The sequence below is a fragment of the Coturnix japonica genome, chromosome 10 (genome assembly GCF_001577835.2).
Source record: "Coturnix japonica isolate 7356 chromosome 10, Coturnix japonica 2.1, whole genome shotgun sequence".
NCBI lineage: Eukaryota > Metazoa > Chordata > Aves > Galliformes > Phasianidae > Coturnix > Coturnix japonica.
Genome location: NC_029525.1, coordinates 15,409,012 through 15,433,292, shown reverse-complemented (window position 1 = coordinate 15,433,292; position 24,281 = coordinate 15,409,012). Strand labels below are relative to the sequence as shown.

The 24,281-nt window shown below is 39.2% G+C and overlaps 1 protein-coding gene across 16 annotated transcripts in view; it reads right to left on the bottom strand.

Annotated features, from left to right (window-relative positions):
- The window catches only part of MEF2A (myocyte enhancer factor 2A), an 87,714-nt gene that overhangs the window by 36,426 nt on the left and 27,007 nt on the right, over window positions 1–24,281 (bottom strand). For 14 of the 16 annotated variants that reach the window (XM_032446816.1, XM_032446817.1, XM_032446814.1 and 11 more), the window contains exons 2-3: window positions 11,042–11,240; window positions 5,141–5,344 (exon numbers count right to left, since the gene is read on the bottom strand). In XM_032446816.1, coding sequence (XP_032302707.1) covers window positions 5,141–5,344; window positions 11,042–11,095 — 258 coding nt within the window. In that variant the 5' untranslated portion in view covers window positions 11,096–11,240. Of the gene's footprint in view, window positions 1–5,140; window positions 5,345–11,041; window positions 11,241–12,300; window positions 12,414–24,000; window positions 24,023–24,281 lie in introns of those variants that run through there. The other 2 variants (XM_032446818.1, XM_032446815.1) reach the window with 2 other exon arrangements.

Genomic DNA, 24,281 nt, shown 5'->3' with positions numbered 1-24,281 from the left:
TCTACCAAAGCACTTCAGCTTTTATGTATTTTCTCTCTTTTTAAGGAAAGCTAAAAGTTATTTAGTCCTTAACCACACAGAAATCCTCCTTGAAACTGAAGATGTCTCAGAGGCATTTGTGTGCCGCCTCAAAGTATTCAAAATGTTACATACACAGTATAATTACATTTACATAATTGTTTAGCAAATCAGGTGCAATAATGCCTACATTTTCTCAGCATGGTGAACAGATTATCAAGCCATTTCCTCACTCAACTGAAACCATTTTGAAGCTTCTTAATTCTTTTAAATGCATACCAGTTGCTGCTACAGTGTGGTCAAAGTTATGTGGAGACCAAAGCAAGTGACCAAAACAACAGCAACACATGACAACAATATTCAAAGTACTGGTGTTTATTCACAGCTTCTCTACCTCCTTGCCCCACACCTTGGGGTTTTTATTTGTTTTGCCCACTTCTGGCAGCTCTCCATCTATCAGATATGAAGGAATGGGAAATGATATAAACTAACCGAGCACTGCCAGTTTTCCTACAACCAACAACATGTGTTTAATTCAACATTCAAGGTATCACTTCTCAACTATCTCCTTTTAGAAAGCTGTGGTCTCTGATGTAGATTTTGGAATTTAACCTATGTTAGCCATCAGTTTTCATTTGCCACGGAACCCAGCTGGAGAGCATTTTCTTCTCTTCCTTTTTAAAATTTACCATGTAACTTCTCTTATGAAACACTTCAAAGAAACACACTTCTGAAGGGCCTCATTCAATTTCCACCATCTTCATTTTTAGCTTTTAGTTGCAAAATACAGAAGCCCGAATTATGTGCCAAATACATATCTAGATAACGACACATCAGGTATACAGCTAAGTGTGAAAACTATCAAGAAAGGAAATAAGATCAATTAATTGAAGGTCTTTTTCATCTAATTCTGCATCTGCATATGTTCATCCATGCATATTTACATAAAGCTCTCAGATCTTCAGCTTAACACCAAAGAAACTAGGAACCAAATAAAAAGTGTTACCAAAATACAACAGCATCCAAGGTTATACTGCTATTCTGTATGGGACAACGATAACAGTTAAAAAAACCACGTTGCTAATCAATGCCTGGAAAAGAAGCAATGCTGGGTGGGTGGAGAAAACTGGATTAAAAATAAAAAAGATGCTTTAGGTTTATAAACATAATGTTTCAACACCAGCTTTTCTGTTTAAGCTCTCCACACGTGTCTCTTGGCATATGCTCCATCTGGCTGTGGAGATACATCTGCTTCTTTATGCTGCAGGCTCTACAAGTGCAGATGAGCTCTACGCACATACTCCAACTATGATCTGACAATCAAATCCCTGACACTAAGCATGTCTATGACTAGAGAACATGTATTGCTCCTACAATAGCTCATCATTAGCATTTTGTGAAGAGGCAGAGAAACAGGAATTCCAGTTTAGTATTGTAATGCAACACAATGCACTGAATACAGCTTCTGTAAGACTGAAGTGGCATATTTACACTATTCTAAGTAGCAGCAGTTACACTGAACCTGCTTTCTGCCTTGCTTCTATTGAAAATATGACACAACCACTATCACACCAAGTCACGGTAAACATTACTTTCTACCTGAGTCAGCATTTCCCATGCTGAGATATTTAATGAAACATTCAGAGCTTTGCTCTAAGTTACACCAAACCCACAACTATTCCAATACAGCAGTCTTTTCACAAGAAACTGTATGTTTACAGTAATGATACGATGTAGCTTAGAACAGACTGCTTTTAATACTTACTATTTTTATTTTTTTAATCAAATTATTGCATATTTCAAGGACTGCTGTCAATACCTGCTATACAGCCTAAACCTTATACTGCACTTCACCCTATAACAGCACTCAGCTATACAGTGAAGAGGATCACTGACACCATCCAAAATTCTCATGGGCACAGATAGCAAACAGGTAAACAGGTCATTTTTTAAACAGACTTCTAAAAATCATGTATGTCAGTTTAATGAGTAGATACAACAGAACACACATAGCCAACACAGCCCAGTTTACGTTAAATAAAACCTGGTTTGCTGCATCACTCAAGGAACAAAATGCCAAGGAGACAAAAAGACAGAAGTCAAGCTGATAAAGCAAGAAGAGCCTGTCTTCAACCTTGACTACTAGACTGGAAAAGAGAGAAGACACACTGCTTTATGAGGCCCTCTTGAGGGACAAAAGGACACAACCTGGATGCATTACCCACCATACACATCCAACCCAGTAGTTTCATGTTTCTGTTGCCCTCTTTTTTATGTTTTATTAAAACTATGAAAAGTAGAAGAAGTTGTTTTTAACTTGTATATACTAATTATAGATCTTATATGCAGCCCAAGACAATTCCTCTTCACTCAGTGCAGCCCAGGCAAGCAAAAAACTTGGATACCCATGCTCTAAACAATCTGCAGTAATCATAGAGTGTCTTGGGTAGGAAAAGACGCACAAGGATCAAGACCAATAATTATTAACATCTCCTACTAATTAGGATGAGTTGAACTACTTGTTCATTTCTGTTTTCCTTTAGATGTCCTACAAACTAGACATTAATCAGCTTTGAAGGGTATCTGTTCCAACATTATTTCCCTTCATTTCAGAAGCACCGAATGGCAAGTAATGGTCCATTCACAGGTAAACTGTTGATAGAAGACCTGACAAAATAAAACAGAGACTTCCAATTCCAGCTACTCAAATGTCTATAATTCTGACACGATGGCTGAAAAAAAAATATTCCTCACACCCTTATCAAGTCATCAAAGGAAAAAAGGTCATGGCAAAAACCACAGGATGACCAACAGGACTGGTACATGATAACAACAGAGCACTTGTATCCACAGTACCGCATATAACAAAAGACAAAAGGGTGCAGAGAACACACACACAAAAAAAATCTAGTGTTCATTTAAGACATCAGTGCTCTCCCTCCTACTATGTTTTCACACAAACGTTCCAGCAGCAAGAAGATACCAAGCTCTGGGCATATCAAAGCAATTCCTATGCCAACACTGAACAGGAGGCAACTACAAGGGGAAGATGCCTCATCGATTTTGTTTAATCACTCACAATACTGCCATCTACACACTGCTGAAAAGAATCAACTGGCCTGCATCAAAGTAAGTTCCTTCTCTACCATAACAACCAAACTCCTGCCATGCCCATCAGGAGCACGCTGGGTCAAGACTAGTTTTGCAGTGAGGTTACAGCACAACAAACACTACCTGTCATATTCTAGGACACAAAGGAATTACTAATTGTTAACCAGACATACATCAGCTATAATCATTTATTCTTAATCAGTTCAATAAGTTGTCCTATGCTATATATGCGCTATAAATGTTATTTCTGAGTAGGCACAACAGAAAGAAGCCCCTTTAAATTATCTTTCAGAACATTTCTAAGAATCTGAAGCTGTGACTTGACTCCTGTCTTAGACTGAAGAACTTCGTATTTATTTCTATTCTTTCTTTTCTAGGACAAGACCAGAGAGTGAACAGATGCATTTCTGAGAGAGGCATTTTAATTCATACTCTTGTTCTTCAACCACGGTAATATCTCAAATATCACAGTAGCATAATACAATAAACCTACAGAAGCAACACTGAAGAAGCTGTAGATGAGCTGTTGCATACTCCCCAGAATAGAAACGATATATGCACTTGAATACTGATTGCACTTTTCTATGCAGCTGCCAGGGGTCAAATGTTTGACATCAGTTTGGAAAAAAAATACATGTGTACACAAGTAGCCCGGCACTGAAATGGGTTTCAAAGAGGTTCTCACTGAAGATGTGAAGAATTGCTCCCATGAGCCATAATGCAGCGAGGCCTGCAAAACAAACATCAGGCTGCCTGCACCTCTATCTCAAATCTATGTCTGTCACAGGCTCATCTTGTTTTTATCTTCCTCTTCACTGCTTAACCCTTACTCATATTAACCACAAAGAAGTAACATTCCTGCAGCTCTTCACAGCTTGTGTTATCCCTCTCAGTTGTATTCAAAGCTGAGGACAGATGTTGGGGAGGTACCTTCCTGATCACAAAAGGCAGCTAACAAATTAGCAAATAATCTTCTCAGAAAGAAATAAGGCATTTGTTCATTTCTCATTTTTCTCAAACTGATTTTTGTTTGAAAACTTTCTTAAAAGAGCAGATGTTATCCTCCCTGTACTTGTAATCCCCTGACTATACAGTTCTTCAGCTAAACAAGACTAACCATTATTCCCAAACCACTCCTTACAGGCAAGGCATTTGTTTGGAAGACAGCTCTGGAATTTAAATGTCAGACACCTGCTTCGGTTCATTTATAAGACTACTGCAGACACGACTCCTCTGAAACTCAGCTATAGTTAAGAAAGATTCAAACTACAAAAAGAATCCCTGATTTCTATAGTACCTGGTTTAGAAACCATATACTGAAAAAACCTAACCTGAGTCTATATTTAAAGTATAAGCACAATAAAAATAGAAGCTATGATACATCCATGCTATTTTATGACAGCAAAAACTGTGCGCATTTTACTATATTTTAACTGGCATATAAAGTAACTAGACAACCAAATTAATGAAGTCTATTTCCTCTATAGATTAATGATTAACTTCATTCTTTTGGCTCAAGAAGAAGAAGGAGCAAAGTCCTTGATGGATTTGTGTGCAGCACTGGACTGGTAAAGTAAAAATGGCCAAGTTGTAATTGAGTTTAAGCTGAGCTCTATTCTCTAGATATATTCTCCACTCAATTGTGGTTTTTTTTCCCCCCCATAAAGCCTAGAATCATCCAACCACGTCATCATCCCCCCACTCCTTCTCCCTAAAAATCCACACACACATAAAAAAAGATCTTCCACACTTCTATTTCCATTATAAACGTGCTTTAAAGCAAACAAGTCACCATAATAATTTGCAGGGGGTGAAGGGCAGATGGGAAGGCAACATGAATTTAAAAATGACTTTTTCTCTTACAAAAAACAGACTGAAAACAGCAGTTGATTTTTTATGATAAAGTTAATAAATACATTTAGTTAAACTATCTTAAAATACTATATATTGCTCCAATAATTATAATCCAATTCATGAGATAAGAACACAGCTCATCTATTCAGATTGTTACCTCAACGATATCTGAGTTGGTTCTGCTTTCATGGGGCTCGTTGTATTCTGTGTATTTAAGTAGAACTTTGTCCATATCAGTGCTGGCATACTGAAAGAGTTTGTTAGAGCTGTTAAAAATGATGAGCGCTATTTCACAGTCACAGAGTACACTCAACTCATACGCCTTCTTCATTAATCCAAACTTCCTCTTCGTAAAGGTGACCTAGAGAAAAAGATACATATATATTACTTTTTTCCAAATAAAAATGTTGCGAAGGACCACAATCAAGCATTGAAGAAATATACCTACGCTATTCATTTTTGCTAACAAGCAGCATAACTGAACACGTGTTGAAGCTTAAGAACTGCCTATCATATTTGGGTGTCACTTTCAGGGTCAGTACTCTATATTTAACTAAGCTAAACAGTATTTCCCACCCAGGCCTTCCTCCAGTATAAACCAAGAAGAGTTAAAGTCTGTAGCAATCCCCAACCGTGTTTCCTTCTGTACAACCAATGCCAGCTTTCCAGGCATTAAAGTCCTTCCTTCTTTGATGTTATTAGCCTGCCCCAGTTTTGCTACTCACAGTCTCAGTTTTAACAAATGAGCAAACCTGCATTAACAGTGGAGTAACACTGTTAGTATATAGTATGGTAAGAAAGGAAGCTAAGAAATACGCTTACTTGGCTAGTATTATACCACATTATCAAATTCACTTACATTTCTAAGCTGATTTCTGCCACTTGGGAACATCATGAAACAACCATTCTGTCCTCTTAAAAACGTTGCTTGTGGGAAAGTAAACCTATTACTATCACAAAGACTATCACAAAAGAGTATTGGCCAAATGGGAAAAGGCAGAGAGAAATCCTTACAAAAATCACCATCAGTTATAAAAATAAAGGACTTAAAAGCACATCCTTTCACAGGATTTCGGTGGTTAAGAATGCAGGAGCATCAATGTATTTGATATCAAGTCAAATCAAGTACAGGTATAATGCTAAGAATGGTTTTCTTTAAAGGACATTCAGTGCTGTCTATTTAAGTACCTCCAAAAGGCACTTAATATAATACCAATATTCTGAGATCTTTTGAATAAAGGTAGGACTTCCAGAGCTTTCAAGCCTTTCAGTTCAATGGAACACCTCCATCTATTCATGCCCCCTCAAAGCATATGTCTCTGTTGCATGTGAGTGACCTATTTGCACAACAGGAATTAAAGAAACAAAGAAATCTGTAGCATGGGTTTCCATAGCACAGGACATATTTGGAAGATAGATGGGAAAATTCTGCATGTTCACACCTGAAGGCATTTGTTTTTTGTTGTTTTTTTTTTTTCTATAAATGAATATCTTACACATATTACTTCATTACTGCCTGCAATAAAAAATGCGTAACACCCTTCTTACCACATAAGAAGTCTGACAAAGAGGTGCAGACATACATTAACAACATACATACACACCTTGCTAACAGTAACTATTATTAAAGCAGTATTCAGAATTGTACATTTCCTCACAAATGCAGGCAAAGGCACTGTGGATTTGTGATTCCTCTCCAGCTATTAAACACCATCCAGGCTCAACAAAAAACGTGTTTCAGCATATACTGTCCGCAGCTTTAAATGCAAACTGTTATCATGTAGCGCTCTAGGAGCACAGGTAACAAATGTAAGCACCAATGGAAACACGGATTAATTCTATTTGTATTAGTGCACTCCAACAGTGGATATAGAGCGTGAGTGCATTGAGTTCAATAGTCACAACTGATGCTTGCATGCAAGCGTGACTTCATACTGCTTTCCTCCTATCTGCTGCTCCTTCTCCAGTAACTGCTGTCAGTACTCTGTGGTATCCACTTTCTGTTCTCATCCAGCAGTACTGCATAATTCTGAACAAATTGCCTATCAGCTTTAAACTTCCCTGTTTCTAAAATGAGCACAATTCTCCAAGGGGACAGGGAAGTTTCCTGTTTGAAAGCATGTGATTTGGATGTTGTATATTCTTTTAACCATCTAAAGGCAGACGTGGTTACACATACAATGAAAACGCACGCAGAACATACTGTATCCAGGACAAAGACATTCCCAGTGCAAGGATGAGGCTGAGCTAAAAATAATCCATGCTAACATGAGAAATTGCTGATTGTTGCCAAGGCAGTACTGTGAACTACTACGGGCACACACTAACAAAGACAAAAGAATCATTTGTTTATACCCATTTAAGACCACAGATTTCAATGTTATTTTTTACGTTAAGAAGTCTTCTCTGTTGTTTCAATTTACACTGAGGACAGCAAAAACAATTCTCACTTAAGGTTTCCTGTGTCTTGCATCCAACTGAAATCAAATAGGTAGTAAAATATTACTTTAAAATATGCCTTACTTTCAGCTTCCTTCTAATACAAATATCGTACTACAAAGATACTGCTCTTCAACACAGAAGGGTTGGTTGTTTCTGCTTTTAATTCACATTTCCATGATGCATATTTACAAAAAATAAAAGATCCCAATGAAATGTTCTTATCATATGTAAGAAAACAGATGAAAATAGATGCCAATTCACAAAGCCCAGAAAGCATAACTGGCACATGCTGTACAAAGAGTTAAAATCTGTAACAAAACTTGGGACTTCTTGGTTTGGGGGAAGGGCGAGTCATTACCTTAAGAGCTGCACTACTGAAGCATTAAAATCAGGGGGTAAAAAACCTCCCAGGGATTCTGTTGATCTAGTCTTGACCTCATTCTGAAGAAGCTAGTTCACAATCTCAAAGTTAATGTCAGGCAATGATCCAGTTCTTTCTACTTCTTAAAACCAATGCAAATTATGACAAAGCAGCCTTCTGTTATTTCAGCTCAACCACTGCTAGTCAAATTAGCTCAATGACTGAACGATTCAAGACAGTAAGAGCAAATAAGATCCTTTAAACACCTCCATAGCTGCATGGAAGAAGAGCAGACCATTTCTTTCCACAGATGCAGTCAGATAAATTACAACCCTAGTTCCACCTACGTTCCTATTCCATGCTTCCAAGAAACATTTTAAAGACCTCCAACCACACACAGAGCCCCAATGCAAGACCTGAACAATCTGTATTCAGACACTTGTAACATTTTTATTCAGTGTTTTTAAAGTGTGTTTGGATAGAAGCCCTAGACACAACACTCCCTCTGAAACAATTTAATGTTAGTGCTCAACTCACCCAATGTTCAACTACAGCAAGTAGATCTTCCTTATCTACTTATTGTTGACAATTACAATGCATCAGCGAGACAAGAAGCCAGAAGTCCAACAGGCTTCATCTTAGTGCTTGTATTCTGTTTTCAGTCATCATTTCAACAAGCTGACCAAGTACACAAGTAAATTTTAATGGGTTGCATTTCTCCCAGAATAGGTGGAAATTTTGCTATCCACATATATTACAAAACAGCAGCTTTTTAAGACCACATAGGAAACAAAAATGATGCATCTTCATTGCAGGCCAACAGCAATACTACTCTAATATCACTTCACAAAGAAGGGCAGAGGAGGAAGAGAATAAAGCCAGCAAGACTGAACTGCTCTGGTATCTAATTTACTGTACTTTATTCTCTTCATCTTAATGAACATAAATGCCCAACAGCTCATTCAAGCAGATAAGACTGCTTAATTAATAACACAATGACAGTCTCAAGACAATTGTAATCCCCCAGAGTAATGGTCTATATAAAATTGTTTTGAGCTCACACACAATCTCATTAGAAATAAGATGCTTCTGATAAAACAAGAGGTTTTATTCCCACAAGTTATACAGACCCACTACAAGCACAGTTCTATCACATTTCTATTTGTATTTCCAAACAAAAAGCACTAACCAGAAAGACAGGACATCACTCACAAATTCACCAGTGACCCACTAATCAGCTACTCATACCACCAAAAGATTTGCAGAATACAAATGAACTGTGCTCTGTGGTTAGCAAAATAAGCCCTAACTACACTCCTTATCTAGCTCAATGAAAAAGAATTCTTCAAAGTAAATTCATATCTAATAGATATCCTGGGCATCAGGGCACCCCACTACCTCAAAGCAGCATATTATTGCTGCCGAAAAACACTGATTGCCCGTGGGATTAAAGAACACCTTCAACATCTCTACAAAACACAGCTCCACTGACAAAAGCTATTTTATATCGCTTAAATCTGTTTCCACAGGAAAAGGAAATGGCAAACCTAACTCCAATGTTAAGTTAGGGCCTAAAAGCTCTTCCTAATCACTGTGAAGCCAAAAAATGTGCTTGCTAGAAAACATCCATAAGGAAAGTTAAAGAGTTTAATCCCCATATTTTGCTTCAGTCCACACAGAGCAGCTAAAATTTAAAACAAAGGCACCATTTCCCTTCCTTTCCATGCAAAAAAGAAAAAGGAGGAATGATCTGAACAGTGATATGGATATATAGAAAAGGATATTTCTAACTTCAAACATGACAAAAACAGCAAGTTTATAACTTGCTCTCCAAGTAAGTTAATGGGGGATAAGAAGGTGAGGAGAATAACCAATTTCTACCTCCTCAACTTGTCTGAAGTTCCAGAGCAAGATCTGAAAGAAATTACAATTCCTCTGCTTTTACTATGTGTACTTAAGACATTTATCTACATCAAACACACAGTCACTGTGTGATTAAAGCTGTTCAAACACAATACTTGGCTTTCTCCCAAACTCCAATAATACTTTCCTGCTATATATAGCCTTCTCAGAGTTTACACTGCTTTAAAGTGATACAGGGAGAAAAACAACCCTGATTTTGCATACAAAACAATGGGCTTTGAGCTGGCACATCAGCAGCAATACAGTCTTGGAATTCTATCACAACCCCAACATCAATCATTATTTTTCTGAAAAGATAAATAACATCAAGCTGGTGATCAACAGCAGGAATAAAAAGAAAAGCCAAATGTAGGAAGGGAATAAAAAAAAACCAACATTGCTATACATCCATATTTTGCATGCATCTTGAACACTGAGTGCAATTCTGGGTCCCTTTGCCATCAGAAAGAACACAGCACTCAAGAAGGTTTAGAAACAAGCAGTGAGTACAATCACAGGTATGGAAGAAGTCCCACATAAAGACAACTAAGTAAGCTTAAGACTGAAAACAGCTATTTAAGGAGAAAATAAGAAAACATGACAAAGTTCCACAGAACAAGTAAGACAGCGGCAGACCAGACAGGGACTGACTAGTGCCTCTTTCATAGAGGAGCTAAAAAATGAGCAGAAGCATAACTAAACATAAATGAAAAGGGCTTTCTTGAAACAACGTACAACAAACCTACAGACAGTCTGAGCCAAAAAAATGTTGTAAATGCTGCAACTTTATAAGGGCTCAAAGGATGACTGAACAAGTCCACTGGGACAGGGGGGTGGAAATCCATTAATGGTTACTAAATATACGGAAACCACATCCAGCTCAGGAAATCACTGAGCTAAGAATAGTTAGAACCTGGAAGAGGATTACAGAGCAGCGTAACATGTGCATCTCTATCCTACACAACACTGGTTATTTGTTTCAGACCATTGCTGGATAAAAGGTATTGGATTAGCTGGATCTTCAGTCAGACTCACAACAACTATTCCTGAAGATGAGAAGTCATTCTGATGCAGAGCTGCATCATAAATACTTCCACTGTACAGGAATAGCAGCTACACCATGAATATGATTTAAAGGAGCCACTGTCGGAACTTGCAGCAATAAAATCCTCTAAAAATGTGATTAAAATAAATTAAGATATTTCTTCTCTATTTTCTGGTAACATCATCTGTAGACACAGGAAGACACCGAGCAGCTCTAGAAGGGTGAACGAAGACAACAAATGTACTTCATTCTCCTTTCGTTTTTAGGATTATTGATGGCCATGTTCACACACATTTCTCATTTCTCACCTGTCTGTTCCGTTCGTCCATTATTCTCGTGATTTGTATTTTCTTCCTCCCCATTTTCAGTCTCTTCTTTCCTTTCCTTTGCAATCCAGAAATATACTAATCCAAGAAATTTCACCCTTCGGTATTTTAACACATGATACAGTTTGCTTTTACTTTGTCTTCAGCTTGAGAAATGGTTCCTATATCTTCTTATAAACCCCTAAAAAAAAAAAAAAGTGGAAAAAATTAATGATGCTTCCTCATCAGTTTTATATTTCTGATTTGTCTTGTATAATTATCACCCCAATTGTGAAACAAAGCAATGACAATAGCAAATTCTTCCTAAACTAAATCACATTTCATAGAACAGCATTTAGGGTTGAGGTTGGGGTGTGAGATACAACAGAACTGGGAACGTCTTTAATTAAACATGATGGAAATCACAGAAAATGAATCTTAACAGAACTGCTCCACAGCCACCAAGACGCCAACAGATAATTACGAAGTTCACACAACTACACTCCCCACAGCAGCCTGCAAGTTTCACACTTGCCATTAAATCAATCACCAGTCCAGCACTTATTTCAGTCTGGTAAACTGTTAAGGAAGATTACGGTGCATGAGAACTTGAAAACCCAAAGTGCCTTCATGATATTTTCATGTGGTAATAATTCATCAAATCAATGTGCTCAGCGCTGGCTTTTAACAAACTTCACGTGCATTTTCACATTAAGAACAATCACAGCAATGAAGCAAAGCAACAACCAACCTTCTAAGTCATACACCCAGAGTGCTCAAACTAACATCAACTCAACAAAACAGGAGAAAAACTAAAAATAAAGAGCCCCTAGAACATCAACTGTACACTCAAATGCATCCTCAGAGATTAATTAGGTACGTCCCACTCAATTACCACCTAACAGTCATTGAAACAAAAAGGTAAAAACAGCCACAACATCAGTTCATAACCTCTCTGATTTTCCAACCCAAAACATCTCCAGAAATCAAGTGTTGCATATTTTAATATGGGTGTCACAATGCCAGATCCTTGAGGCCATGGATAGAAAGTGGTGCAACCACATCACCGTCAGACAGCTAATAGGCAGCGACAGCAAGAGGCGATTAGTCACAGGCTGCACTTCACAACACATCCCATTTACACCGAGGAAGCAGCCATGCCATTCTGATGCAGCTCGGGGTGAAAAAACAGAAAAGGAAAAAAAAAAAATAAAAGAGGCGGAGGAACATCATGAAATGAAGGGATGTCATCTTATATTTACCTGATAGCAACAAGGGATTGTTTGGGTAAAACATGAAGTGTCCAGCAGTACTTCGAAATACTGCTCAATGGAACTGAAGAGTGAATGCACACTAACACTGTGTGATGTCCACTGGTCAAAAGGAAATGAGCTCGATGTTATTGTTACTTCACAACACTTGACACACATGCACTGTTGCATCCCTCGTATTTTCCTCATGGAAAAAAAAAAGTCATTCTTCCAAGGAGTTTCTAAATGAATATTAATAGCAAGTCAAGGCCAGAGCAGGAAATGTCCACACAGCCGAGTGCAGAGCAAGTATCTGATATGGAAAACAACAGCTGGCACACAAATTTCTACTTTCTCATTGAAAACACACCAAGAATATCCACCAGACTATTAGGCTTGAATTCATAAAACACGCAGACTTAAGTCAGCTGCCTCATTCTCTTAAAAAAGATCCACCCCATGTCTGATTACATTAAAATTAGTTCTGCAAAAGTCCGGTTGCATTCCTTGAACGTAGCTAATAAAAGGGTCTCTCTAAGAACAGCTACTTAAGTTTTGTATGGCTTCATCTTTTAATCCACCATACATGACTGAAATCACTGTCTGAGTACGTACAGAATTAGCAGACTCCTGGTCTGCTCTGTAAAAGCAGCCACAACACAGCCAGTACCTGAGAGCTGATATCCACAGACTGAATGATACAAGGCAGCCAAACACTGTCTTCATCCATCACGTCAGTCCTGATTTCCACACTTTGTATCTTCCTTCAGGTACCGTGGCTCAAAACTAAATAATACCACCCCCAATCAATCTCTTCTTCCACAAAAGCTGGACTCCTGTCCCATCCCATCCCATTTTCTCTCTGCTCTTCCTGAAACACAAGGACCAGCAGTGCGCACCTTATACAAGGTAAGAGATCTACAAACATTTGCAACCATTTCCCATAAATGTACACTGCTGCAGTTTTGTTTTCCCTTTGGTTAGCAGCCGAACTGACACCAGTCTGTCCCTGCTGAGCATCAAAAACACACCTAGCACTTCTTACTTTGCCAAGTCAAGGCTCTACTGCAAACACACCTTAAGTTACAAAGCCTCTTCATTCAGATCATCAACACACTTTTGCCCACATAAAGTTAAAATGTCACATACCTATTAAACAAAAGAGTAAGGGGGAAAAAAAACCCCATGTGCCTCACAATCAGGTCCAAGCAGAAAACAATGCCAGCTCACAGTAACAAAAAAACGCGGTTGGCAGCTGTCTAAGTACAGGCCTCTGTTATTACATAAAAGTAATATTTATTCAAATTCTCTGGATTGCCTCTTTCCTCAGTCCATCCTCTGGATTGATTCTTTTTCCACACACATGGAAACATCCCATTAAATAATGAAAGACATCAGAACCAGATGCAGAAATCTACCTTTGTGGCTGCATATTTCCAGCAGCTCAGATCAGTTCATTTATTCTCAAGATTGCTTACAGTTTCATAAATAGCGGAAGAGATACAACTTTAAAGCAAGGAAACTGTATCTGACCTACTTACAAAGATTCTTTCAAGGGTTCAGTGGAAACAAATTACATCTGTGCAGAACTCTACAAGGTCTTGAAGCTTTCTGGCAGAACAGGTTAGGAAAAACTGTGTCAGAATTATAATCCTTCCATTTATTTTCCTTTTATTTCCCTCTGCTTCTCTTTGTTTTCTTGGAACTTCCATTTTCCCCATCATGGTTACAGGTTACAACTGACAGCCACATCAGCTCATGTACTGCAATAAATGTGAAGGAACGGATGACATGAAGTCAGACCGTCTTCATGGTAACTCTCAAAGACCTTCACCACACTGTGACTTGTACAGATCCATTTTACATCGCTGAGCCTTGCTCGGGGGTTACCAAATAGGCAAGAGTAATGCTGGCCAAAGTCCTTCTATAGTGTTAGATGGGCCAGTGCTGTGGATATTTCTGTCCATCTGGCTGTTCTACCTCTAAGCGCAATCAGATAGGCACAGACTGCACAACCAATTCAAGGCTGAGCAGCCCATCAGCTCATAATTCTAACACTGTGCATGCTGAGTAAGGACAAAACCAGAATACATTCCCAAGTGTATGACCACAAAGATGGGGCCCATCAGGAGCTCCTGACTGTTATACATTAGCAGAGCAGATAACACAGAGCATCTCATTCTTCTGTACTGCCTACAGACATGGAAATGTTCTCCTCCCCCACCCACAGCTCCAAGGGGAAACAGCCAGAGAAAACCAGGAGCCAAAGAACTCCATCAGAAGGGTGACAGGCTGTATGGAGCCGGGTCAAACATCATTCTCAGACTCTATTCCACTGTCACACCTTCAAAGGAAACGTGAGTCTATGTAAAATACAACTCAATTTTTTTTTAATTTTTTTTTTTAATTTTTTTTCTCTATATATATTTTGAACTAATTCATCAAAATATATTTACCCTGATTTGATCTGCACTGAAGCACACTGAGAGCCATGGGCTGTCACCACAGGGCTTTGGACACTGCCAGCCCTGCTCCAAAATCCACCGTGCCACTTTGAAATTAGATTTTAGAATTAACATTTCAAGCACAAGTATTCCAATACTTATAGGTTTGCATTTAACAGAAACAAAGCTTCAATTCTCTGTTTGTTTGTTTTTGCAGAAGTTTTTTTAAAAAAACAAACTATTTTCTATAATCACAGTTCTACAGCCCTGTCATCATTTGCTGCTGTACGTAATGGACAGCTAAGTGCAGAACAATAGCATGGCCTGCCCCTTGAAAACAAGGCTGCAAGTTGTCACTGATTTCTCGCTTCTTGCTGTGCAGCAATATTAGGAAATACATGTGTTTTCCATCCTCTTGTTTTAGTCATTCTAGATCCAACCCAGCCTTATAGACCAGTCTCACAGCTCCAAGGTCCTCAGCTAGCAAGTGATACACAAGTATTGTTAGAGAACAATAAACCCAGCCTTAGCCAAAACAACGTTTTTTCAAGTGGGACAACATAAAAAACAGGAAGCCATAGACAATTCTTTATTGATACTCTTTATGTATGATGAAGCACTTGTTTCTTTCAGCTGCAGAGAACACCACACACTTCCGTATCAACGTGTTTCTCATTAGAACATTTAAACCATCTCCTGAGAGGGGACATGGTCCTTAAACTCAGTAATTAAAACATTAACTGCTTTTGACCTTCTCATTTGTGTGTTACATAGCTTTTCAAATCAACTTTGCAAGACTTATTAGAAAATATCTCAGAGTACTATATTAAAAAAAACAGTCTTACTGAAGAACTGCAACTCCTGAATTTCAATCACTGCCTCTCAACATGGACTTTTCTGCCACTTCTTTTTTAACAGCAGCATGTCCTGCCTAAAACGAAGCTGAATAACCATGTCTTCCTTTGAACAGAACTACTTAATTCTGATCTGCATGACAAACGAACTGGGATTCGGACAACTGCTTTCTAAACAAGTTTTACTACCCCTAGAGCACACGGTTTTAAGGAGAGATTTTCCTGAGCTGGGTGACCAAACAGATTTCAGGAAGCATCAGCACCAGTTCCAAGCAGTGTCCTGGACCAGGGAAAGCCAGGAGTTCTGCTGCTACCAGTTTATCACAGTTCGATGGATTCTCGTTCCCACTAAACTCAGTGCCCAAACGTTGTTCACACAGGTACACTGTTAGAAGCTTTCTTGGCCTACTGCAGTCCAGAAAACATGCAGTATTCTATTCTGAACATTTACACTCTCCAGAAGCAGAACAGCCATTACCACGCAACCTGTAGAAACACACATCTTGACTATGTATTGACTAATGCCTTTATGACATTCAATTCTACCTTCTCATTCCCATTTCCTTAAAGCTATCGTAATGATTCAGTCATTATGGCCTTAAAAAGCACTTTCAGGAGCACCCGATCACACCATGGACAATCAAAGGCTTTTTGATCACCTTACAATAAGAGAACAAAACAGGCAGTTTCCAATGACTGCATTTGTGCACTTGCACAAAGTTTTCTTCTGGTTAGTAGAACACTTTCCCAAGGAATTTTCTTCAGGTTTATTGGTGCATTCTTAGAAAACACTAATAATGTTACATCCCACTGAGATCATGACTTTATAGAAAGAAACAACAAAGTTAACACCGGGAATTCTATGTCTGAAAGTCTTCATGTTCCACCAGTTATCTCAGTGACACTCAGACTTTAATTACTTCTATCTTGGCTCGTTACTTTCTCCGTTTCAACTTAATTTCATAGATGAGAAGAATATAAATAATCTTTGAAAAACATTGAAAACAAAACAAAAAAGAACACCAAAAACCAACCAAGACTTGCATTTGTTAAAGGTATCACATCTCACTATCTCTAAGTTCTCAGCAGCACCCCTCTCCCATCTGTCACACCTACATTAACCACAATGGAAATCAAACAGGACTCTGGGCAGTGACTGAAGCAGGTGGACAGAAGATGGTTTCACAGTTGCAACCACTTAATGCTGCTCTGAAGCCTTACCTTGAATGAGTCAGATTTCTGTGAAATTCTAGACAAGCTACAAAGCCCATTTTTTCATGTATTCGGTCACCCACTATTTTCATCGCTCCATAAATGCTGACCTTGAAATGATCTTTCAAACTAAATTAAACTGTAAAGGGTGTATTTCAGTTTTCTTCTGCAGATGCCAAATAAACAATTCCCCATTAGAGAAGAAGTGTCCATAGTTGGTATATTAAAACTGGTTGGTGCACAACTAGCATTGCTCCGCTCCCAAAGGTAAGAAAACCACAGTAGATTTTTCCTTAGTTTGCGTGTATATAAAAGGCATTTGACTGCCCATATGTTTTAGCTTTTTTCCTACTGGAAACTAACCTAGATGGTAAGTTACAAGCTAAATTTATTTAAAACTTATTAACTCGCTTAGAAACCATACTGATGTTGTGATTTGCAGCAAGACTTGTAAAGCTCAGCACAGTTCTGATTGCTCATCAGTGACTAAACTTCTAATAATTCACTTTTCCTTTTCACAAGAGGAAGAGTGCCCACTGCCTACAGAGCACAAACTGCTGAGCTCAGGCCACAAACAGCCGCATAACAGCCACTTGAACACTTGTTATCGACCAAACATCACTGCAATCAGAAACATCTACAGCTGACTGCAGGAATGTAACAGGATACAAAGGCAGCCATAGTTTCACAAGGCTCTGCTTACACCTTCTCCTTATATAGCTTCCTCAAGCAGACTTCACACTCCACCAATGTCAGATTTTATGAAGTTTTTAGCAAGAGACAAAAGCGAGTATATGAGAGAATGGAAACGTAGAAGGATTATAAACAAGATTCCTCCCTGAGCTCCGTGCCTTGGACAGCAGGTCGTGACTTCCAAGTCAGACTTCAGTCAACAGAGGCTTTGTAAGGCAGAGCGACACACACTCACATTTAGGAAACTTTTTCCTGTGGTTCAGCTCATTCTCAACTACGTGCTCCTTCCCGACCCTGTCTTAGTTTCTCCTCAGGCCCTGCAGGAGCATCAGGCTCCCACCTTCTTGTCTGGCTCTCACTGCTCCAGCAGTGATGGGTGGCCCCACAACCACTCTCCTGAGCACACTCAGTTTCCTACTGAATGCACATTTCCAGCCTTCCAGGGTTCCACATGATTCAGGATCCCTTTTAAAGGGAACAGAACAGGAAAAATGGGGAAAAGTAGAAAAGCTCACATAACAAAGAATCTGTAGGAAGCTTTAAACCACTGAATAATTACCCAGAACGCTTTCTTGATAATTTATTCAATGTCTGATTAAATAACAGCATGCAGTCATATTGTTGAAGTGCAACAATTATAAACCAGAGACAAGACAACATAATGCTGAAAACAGCCTGCATGCCTCGCTGAGACATTCTGCAACCCTAAAGTCGCCTACACATTTCTCACAAAGGTTCGTGGTAAGACTAGTGGTAAGATTCAGCTGCGTTTGTTCAAAGCTCAGTCTCTTCTTCTAAAATTCAGATACACCACCAGCTTCAACTTCTACGTAAGAAAAACAGTTAGCACATAGCAGAAATTCAAAGCAAATCGCAGTGAAGTCTTCCTTGCACCTTTTTAAGCAAACAGCTATTTTATACTTTGTAATAAAGCACCATTTTGGTAGAGGGTGGGGGAACAACAAGGGAGGTATTTGAGAGCATGCAGTGCAGGTCCTTTTCAAACATGCATGAAGAGCACCCTTGTAATCTAAATGTTTTAGAATCTAATTGAGACAGACAGATAGCAAATAATAAAATAACATACAAGTGAGATTAATCCCCTCAAGTATCTCTCAGGAGTGATCTATTGCAGAAGATGAAATCAAAGCCTTAATGAACTTGGGAAGATGGTGCTAGGCACCCACAGCCAAAAAGCCACCTGATTCCTAAGAACTCTCTAATTTCAGCAGCCACTTTTAAAAGCAGCCTAGAATAAAATTCCTCAAGATCTAAAAGCATCTTATTGATTAAGGCACTTCACAGCTCATTTCTTTTTCTTGTTCAAGCCCAAAGTTGCCGCCCTCCACCAGGATGCCTATGTTCCTAAAATAACACCAAGCTAAGACTATCCAAATCAGCCAGTGGCCAGACCGTTAAGGATGGTTAATTACATTTAGATACATGCCCCCATGCCTGAGCACATTGCAGTAAATTCAGTTTCTACTGAGAAAAGAGTATTACCCCAAATATTTTCTGCTGTTGAATCCAATCTTTTCCTTTACTGGCAGCTGACACCTAATAATCTGACTATTCATACATCATAATATAACACAAACCCAGCCACCTTGACTCACTTGCACAAACATTACCTAAACTGCACTCAATATAGCGCAGGGAATCTTCAGATAAGAACTGTTCTCTAAATAGAAACAGTTTCCTGAAAAGAAACCTAATTCTAAAATTAGCCAACTCAGAAACAACTTTTCCTGAACAGCGCCAACAAAGCAGCACAGAGAGCACTGATTTACCTGGAATGAGGAAATCATGACATTACATTAACTCCACCATTGGGTATATGGGCAAGGAAGAGCATCAATAAAATGATTTTAATCCACCTTTCTTTCTAACAGTGAATAACAAACTTCAGCCATTCAATCCTAAGTAATATGACTGTTCTAAAGCAAAACCATATGCAAGTAGTGTGCAGCAGGATGCAATGCTTCAACAGTCTCTGAAGTCAGCTGGCTTATCCTTTAAAATCCCAGCGACTATAAATTAAGAGAGAACAGTCTGACCAGTTTGTTCCAATAATTGCATTAAAAGCACTAAAGAGTGCACTGGAAACCTTCAAAACTTCCCACATATTTTAATGCTTCTTCCTGTGCACAAATACTGACAAACACCTTACCCGCAAATGTTTTCAAAAGAACGCAAACCTTAAAAGCACATTTTAAGCACAACAGGATGGTATCTAAGTAGTGCCGCAGTCATTGTACACACTACCCACCTCTGATAGCCAAAATAAAGGAGCCACTATGGGGGTCTGAAGGAGGGGATCCATCTGGTGGGAGTTCAACAGAACGCACAGAAAGATTCCATCGAGGCCCCAACCAAGGATCAATTCTGTTATCCACACACAAAGCTGATGAACTACGTCACTGAAACCCTGAACAAGGGCAAGGAATATTACGAAAGGCAAGATATCACAAAAGCTGGACCTTACTGTATGGTGAGAAACCTATTTACTAGCACTTCAAGCAGCCAGGAACCTGAGGCTGAAGCCTAGATGTGCTCAGCTTGCCACAGACTACCCTTGCTAAAAAGCACTCAATTGAAACAAGTATATTCATTTAACTATGACAAAAGCATTTGATGCAAATGCAAGCTTTCTGAAACTGCTCAGGAGACGTCTCTGCTTTTCCTGCCCTACTAGCCATGTCCTGCTTGGTGTAAGGGCTGCCCAGAGCTGACAGTAACCAGGATCGGTCAGGGATCACAGATCACAAATGCAGTTGGACATCCACACCCATCATTAGGCATCTAAAATGGAAAAAAAAAGAACCACCATGCATAGCTTACTAACCTTATTTTGAGAAAGGAAAATATATATATCCTCACTATCAAAGGAACCGGCAGAAATGCCCACAAGCAGCTCTAAAACTTTCCTGAAGGGCAGATTACATCAGCAGCCTCAGCCCCTTGCACTATTAGATGGTCAAAGTGCACACCTCAGCACAAAATCACTGCATCAATGATTTATACCTGCTAGGAAAATGAGAAAAAACAACATCCATTTCACATACACAGCCAGATCCCTTCCATCCATGTTGCCTTCATTCTTCTTCATCTCTGACAAAAACTACCTAAGAGTCAATGCAGAACATGAGTTGTAAAACAAGTATGCAGAAGTTAAGACATGAACGACTTCAGCCACATGGTATTAGTTGGAGCTGCTGCAGTTCACATTGATTGCTGTACCTTATTTTGGTAAGAGCAGTTACGTTCCATTATAAGACATGAATACTGCCTGTAGCCCCGGTAGATGGCTACACACAGCCTGCAGTGGGCAAGTTCAGGGAACTGTGACAGGCTGGGAGCAATGAGTGGTTAAAATCAGGGCTCAGTTCCTGAACATGAAGTGACAAACTTAGCCAGATACATCAATGAGTTATTCTAGCAGTATCACTGGGAGCACAGGAAGAACTTGCTCTCTGTGGTGTGATCAAGGAGCATTTAATCTCCACGAATAACTCCAAACGTATCAATGAAAGTTAATTGTATGTAGCAGAATCAGACACTAGGTTCATTATTTTATAGCATCTTGTTTTATTCATTTTAAGTAAATCTTCTACTAACATATGACTTTATGGAGTTATGTAAATATAAAAGGTGAACCACAGCCAACTGACACACTTCACAGCTGAGACGGATTTCAAGAACCCGCTTAGAAGTATCGCCCTTAACCTCCTTTCTTCTCTAAGGCACCTTAACTCTTAAAAAAAAAAAAAAAAAAACCAACAAAAAAAAAGGTTACTGTTGAGTTCTCATGGCTTTCGGGACGTTAAAACCTTCTTACTTGTACATGCTGACTTGAAGCCTTGCAGCAGCTGAAGCAATAAATATTGACAGCTCGCTGGCAAACAGCAGAGATACCAGCGCTCAGTCTCCAATTTCACTTGCATCAGCAAAGACGGATCCTAAAAGGGGCAGCATCTTGTGCCTAAAATGTGCGCTGGTATTACTGCTGCCTTTGTCTGTATTAAAAACACATTTTACCCTCTAAGACCCGAGCACTGTTGAGCACGCCTGAAGCACTCTGAAACCCTTCACTTAGCTATTAAATCTCATTGCAACATATAGATACATAGCAACAAAGCCGACTGCCCACAAAGCACACGGCAAAAGACTTGTGATTATCCACTTCCATTCTTCCACGTCCTTACATTGCTCAGCTTATTCTCCTCTGATTCTTCACACGCATTGCATATGAGGCCACATTTTGCTCAACAAAAACAGTCAATTTACAGCAAACATGTGGGAAGCCATATGCCGAATTAAGAGATACTCTGACAGCACAAAAGAAATTGGGGAAAAAAATGGATTTTAATTAAGAAATGGTGCTGGTGATGGAGTTCTACTTTTCTTCCAGTCACTTCATAAATCCTTTACAACAGGGACAAAACAAAAAACAAAACCAAAAACCACTGAGCCTGACTTCATTCTCAAAGGTTTTGCTCATGGTTTCATCTGAAGCGAGGAGATTTTCAGCCCTGCGCAGACACACCTCGGATTATAGTCCGTGTTTGTGTTCATCAGAATTCAGCAGCACGCAGCGTCATCACTTTCTGCAGCACACAGCTCCAATGGGTGCAGATGTGGACACATCCTCTGTGCTATCACCCTTCACCTGCTTTCCGATGATATGAAAGAAAACAAGCTTATCTCATAACTTCAAGCTCTCACAGATCTGAACAAGTCACTTAAATCAGTACCTGCGAAGGTTTCTCATGGCTTTCAGAATATTTTGTTTCCTCTTTCTCTAACATTAAATATAATCTATTTGGATGGTAATATCTGATTAGCAACTTCAACAAGCCTATCCTAAGTGACAGATGACAGGCACCTCCCTCTGTATGCATCACTCTTTCAACAAACATAAGCTCTGCAGCAGAGAAAGAACCACAGCACACACACAGATTGTGAAGATTGCCATAAATGCACAGTTCATTAATTGCTGAGCACGCACGAGGTTGGTTTATGGCACAGACATACCACATCTCCAAAGCACTGATGCACTGACATTTGGTTTAAATGGAGTAAACTATAATTTTTGCTTTCAGGTTTTAATGCTACTAAGTCTGTCCAACTGCAGTATTTGCAAGCTGCCAATTTGGGTACAAAAAAGAAGAAATACTTCTTCTCTCCAGTGCACCTTCAGACTCAAGATTACATTTCATTCAAATGGCTGCCCTTGCCTAATTCTTTCAGTAGATGGAACTGATGCCAGAATACTCCTAAAGTGGATGGCAATGTCTCCTATAGGCTTCACACTTGCAGGTGAGATAGCTGTCACACCTCGCTCTCTGCCCTTTGAATGAAATCCAAGTCAGCTGCAGGGATGACTCTCACTCCGAACAGCTGGAAGGAAGAAAGGCACAGAATGGAACAGAAAGCCCCAAAAAGCAGAAGACAAACATGATTGAGGATGGCAGCAGAAAGAGTTAACAATGAATGCATCTGTGGTGCTTCATCCAAAATGATGCCACAAAGTGCAAAACAAAGACAGGCACGTATTTGTTTTAACTTAGTAGGTTCAAACAAACATTTAAAAGGAACTTCAAGGAAGAAGATGGTCTTTGACTCTCTGGAAGCAAATTCTGTTAAGGTGAACTCAGTTCTAAACAAGCTGCTTGTATTAAATTTCTCCCATAAGTGACATTAGAGTTTAGCTCTGCTACAGCAAATGCACGAAGAGGCCTCACATTCCAACCAACCATCTGAAGGGAATAACTATGCCAATGGAGCACTAAACCTGCCAGCACTGCTTTAACCCATTTACTACTTGAAAGCACACACATAACCCTTGGATTTATGTGATTCATGTTATGGATTTTTATGATACAAGTCTCCAAAGCTAATTGGTTAGTGCTTCACTATGCAAATTTTAGGAAGAAGTTACAATATTACAGACTGTAACATGTGACGTATGCAACTGATGAAATTTCAAACAGGAAGCACTGTTTGCTGGAAAGGATATTCAATTATATTTGGAATGTTTTATTGGTTTACTACATCATCTGGGTACACAAGAGCTACTGGAACATATAATAGGCGAGTTTCATGGCATAATGTCCTAACAATTCCATAGCAGATGTTCTCCATAAAAGATACTGACATATAAAGGCACATTATCACCACATATATTGACATACAAATATACACACACTGGCATATAAAAAGTACAAACAAATCTGAGTTGTCAAAATTAATGAAGCGCACACTTCAAATATTTTATCAACCTCTGTTGCTACACTTTCCTACGTTGTACTGCAATAAATGATACACCAGAGAAAGGCAGCATGGTGGGGAACAGAAGGCAATCACTTCTAAGCGCTGCCCACAGACTAACATAGGACATTTGGGACAATACAGTTCACTACCTCAGACTGCTGCCTTGGGGGTAGAAAAGAAAAAAGAACAAAAAGAATAGATTTGATCACAGTGTTCAAGAGAGATAAAGAAAGTACCTGTATTCCATCGCATTCGTACCAATCCTTTTCTTTAAAGAAGGCCCAGCTCCTTAACCTGAAACACTCAGCGCTGGAAGTGGAATGGCTGTCAGCTCCAGCACTGAAGCTGGAGGCAGCAGGAACACGCAGAGCTCTGCTAAATGCCCTGGCTCGCACACAGCTCAGCCTGCTGCTGCTCTACTGAAATCGTATCCATGCTGCTAGCTTAGAGTTACCTCACGTACCTACTTGAGGTGCAATTGCATGCTTAGCACACGCTATAGGCACATCTGGACACC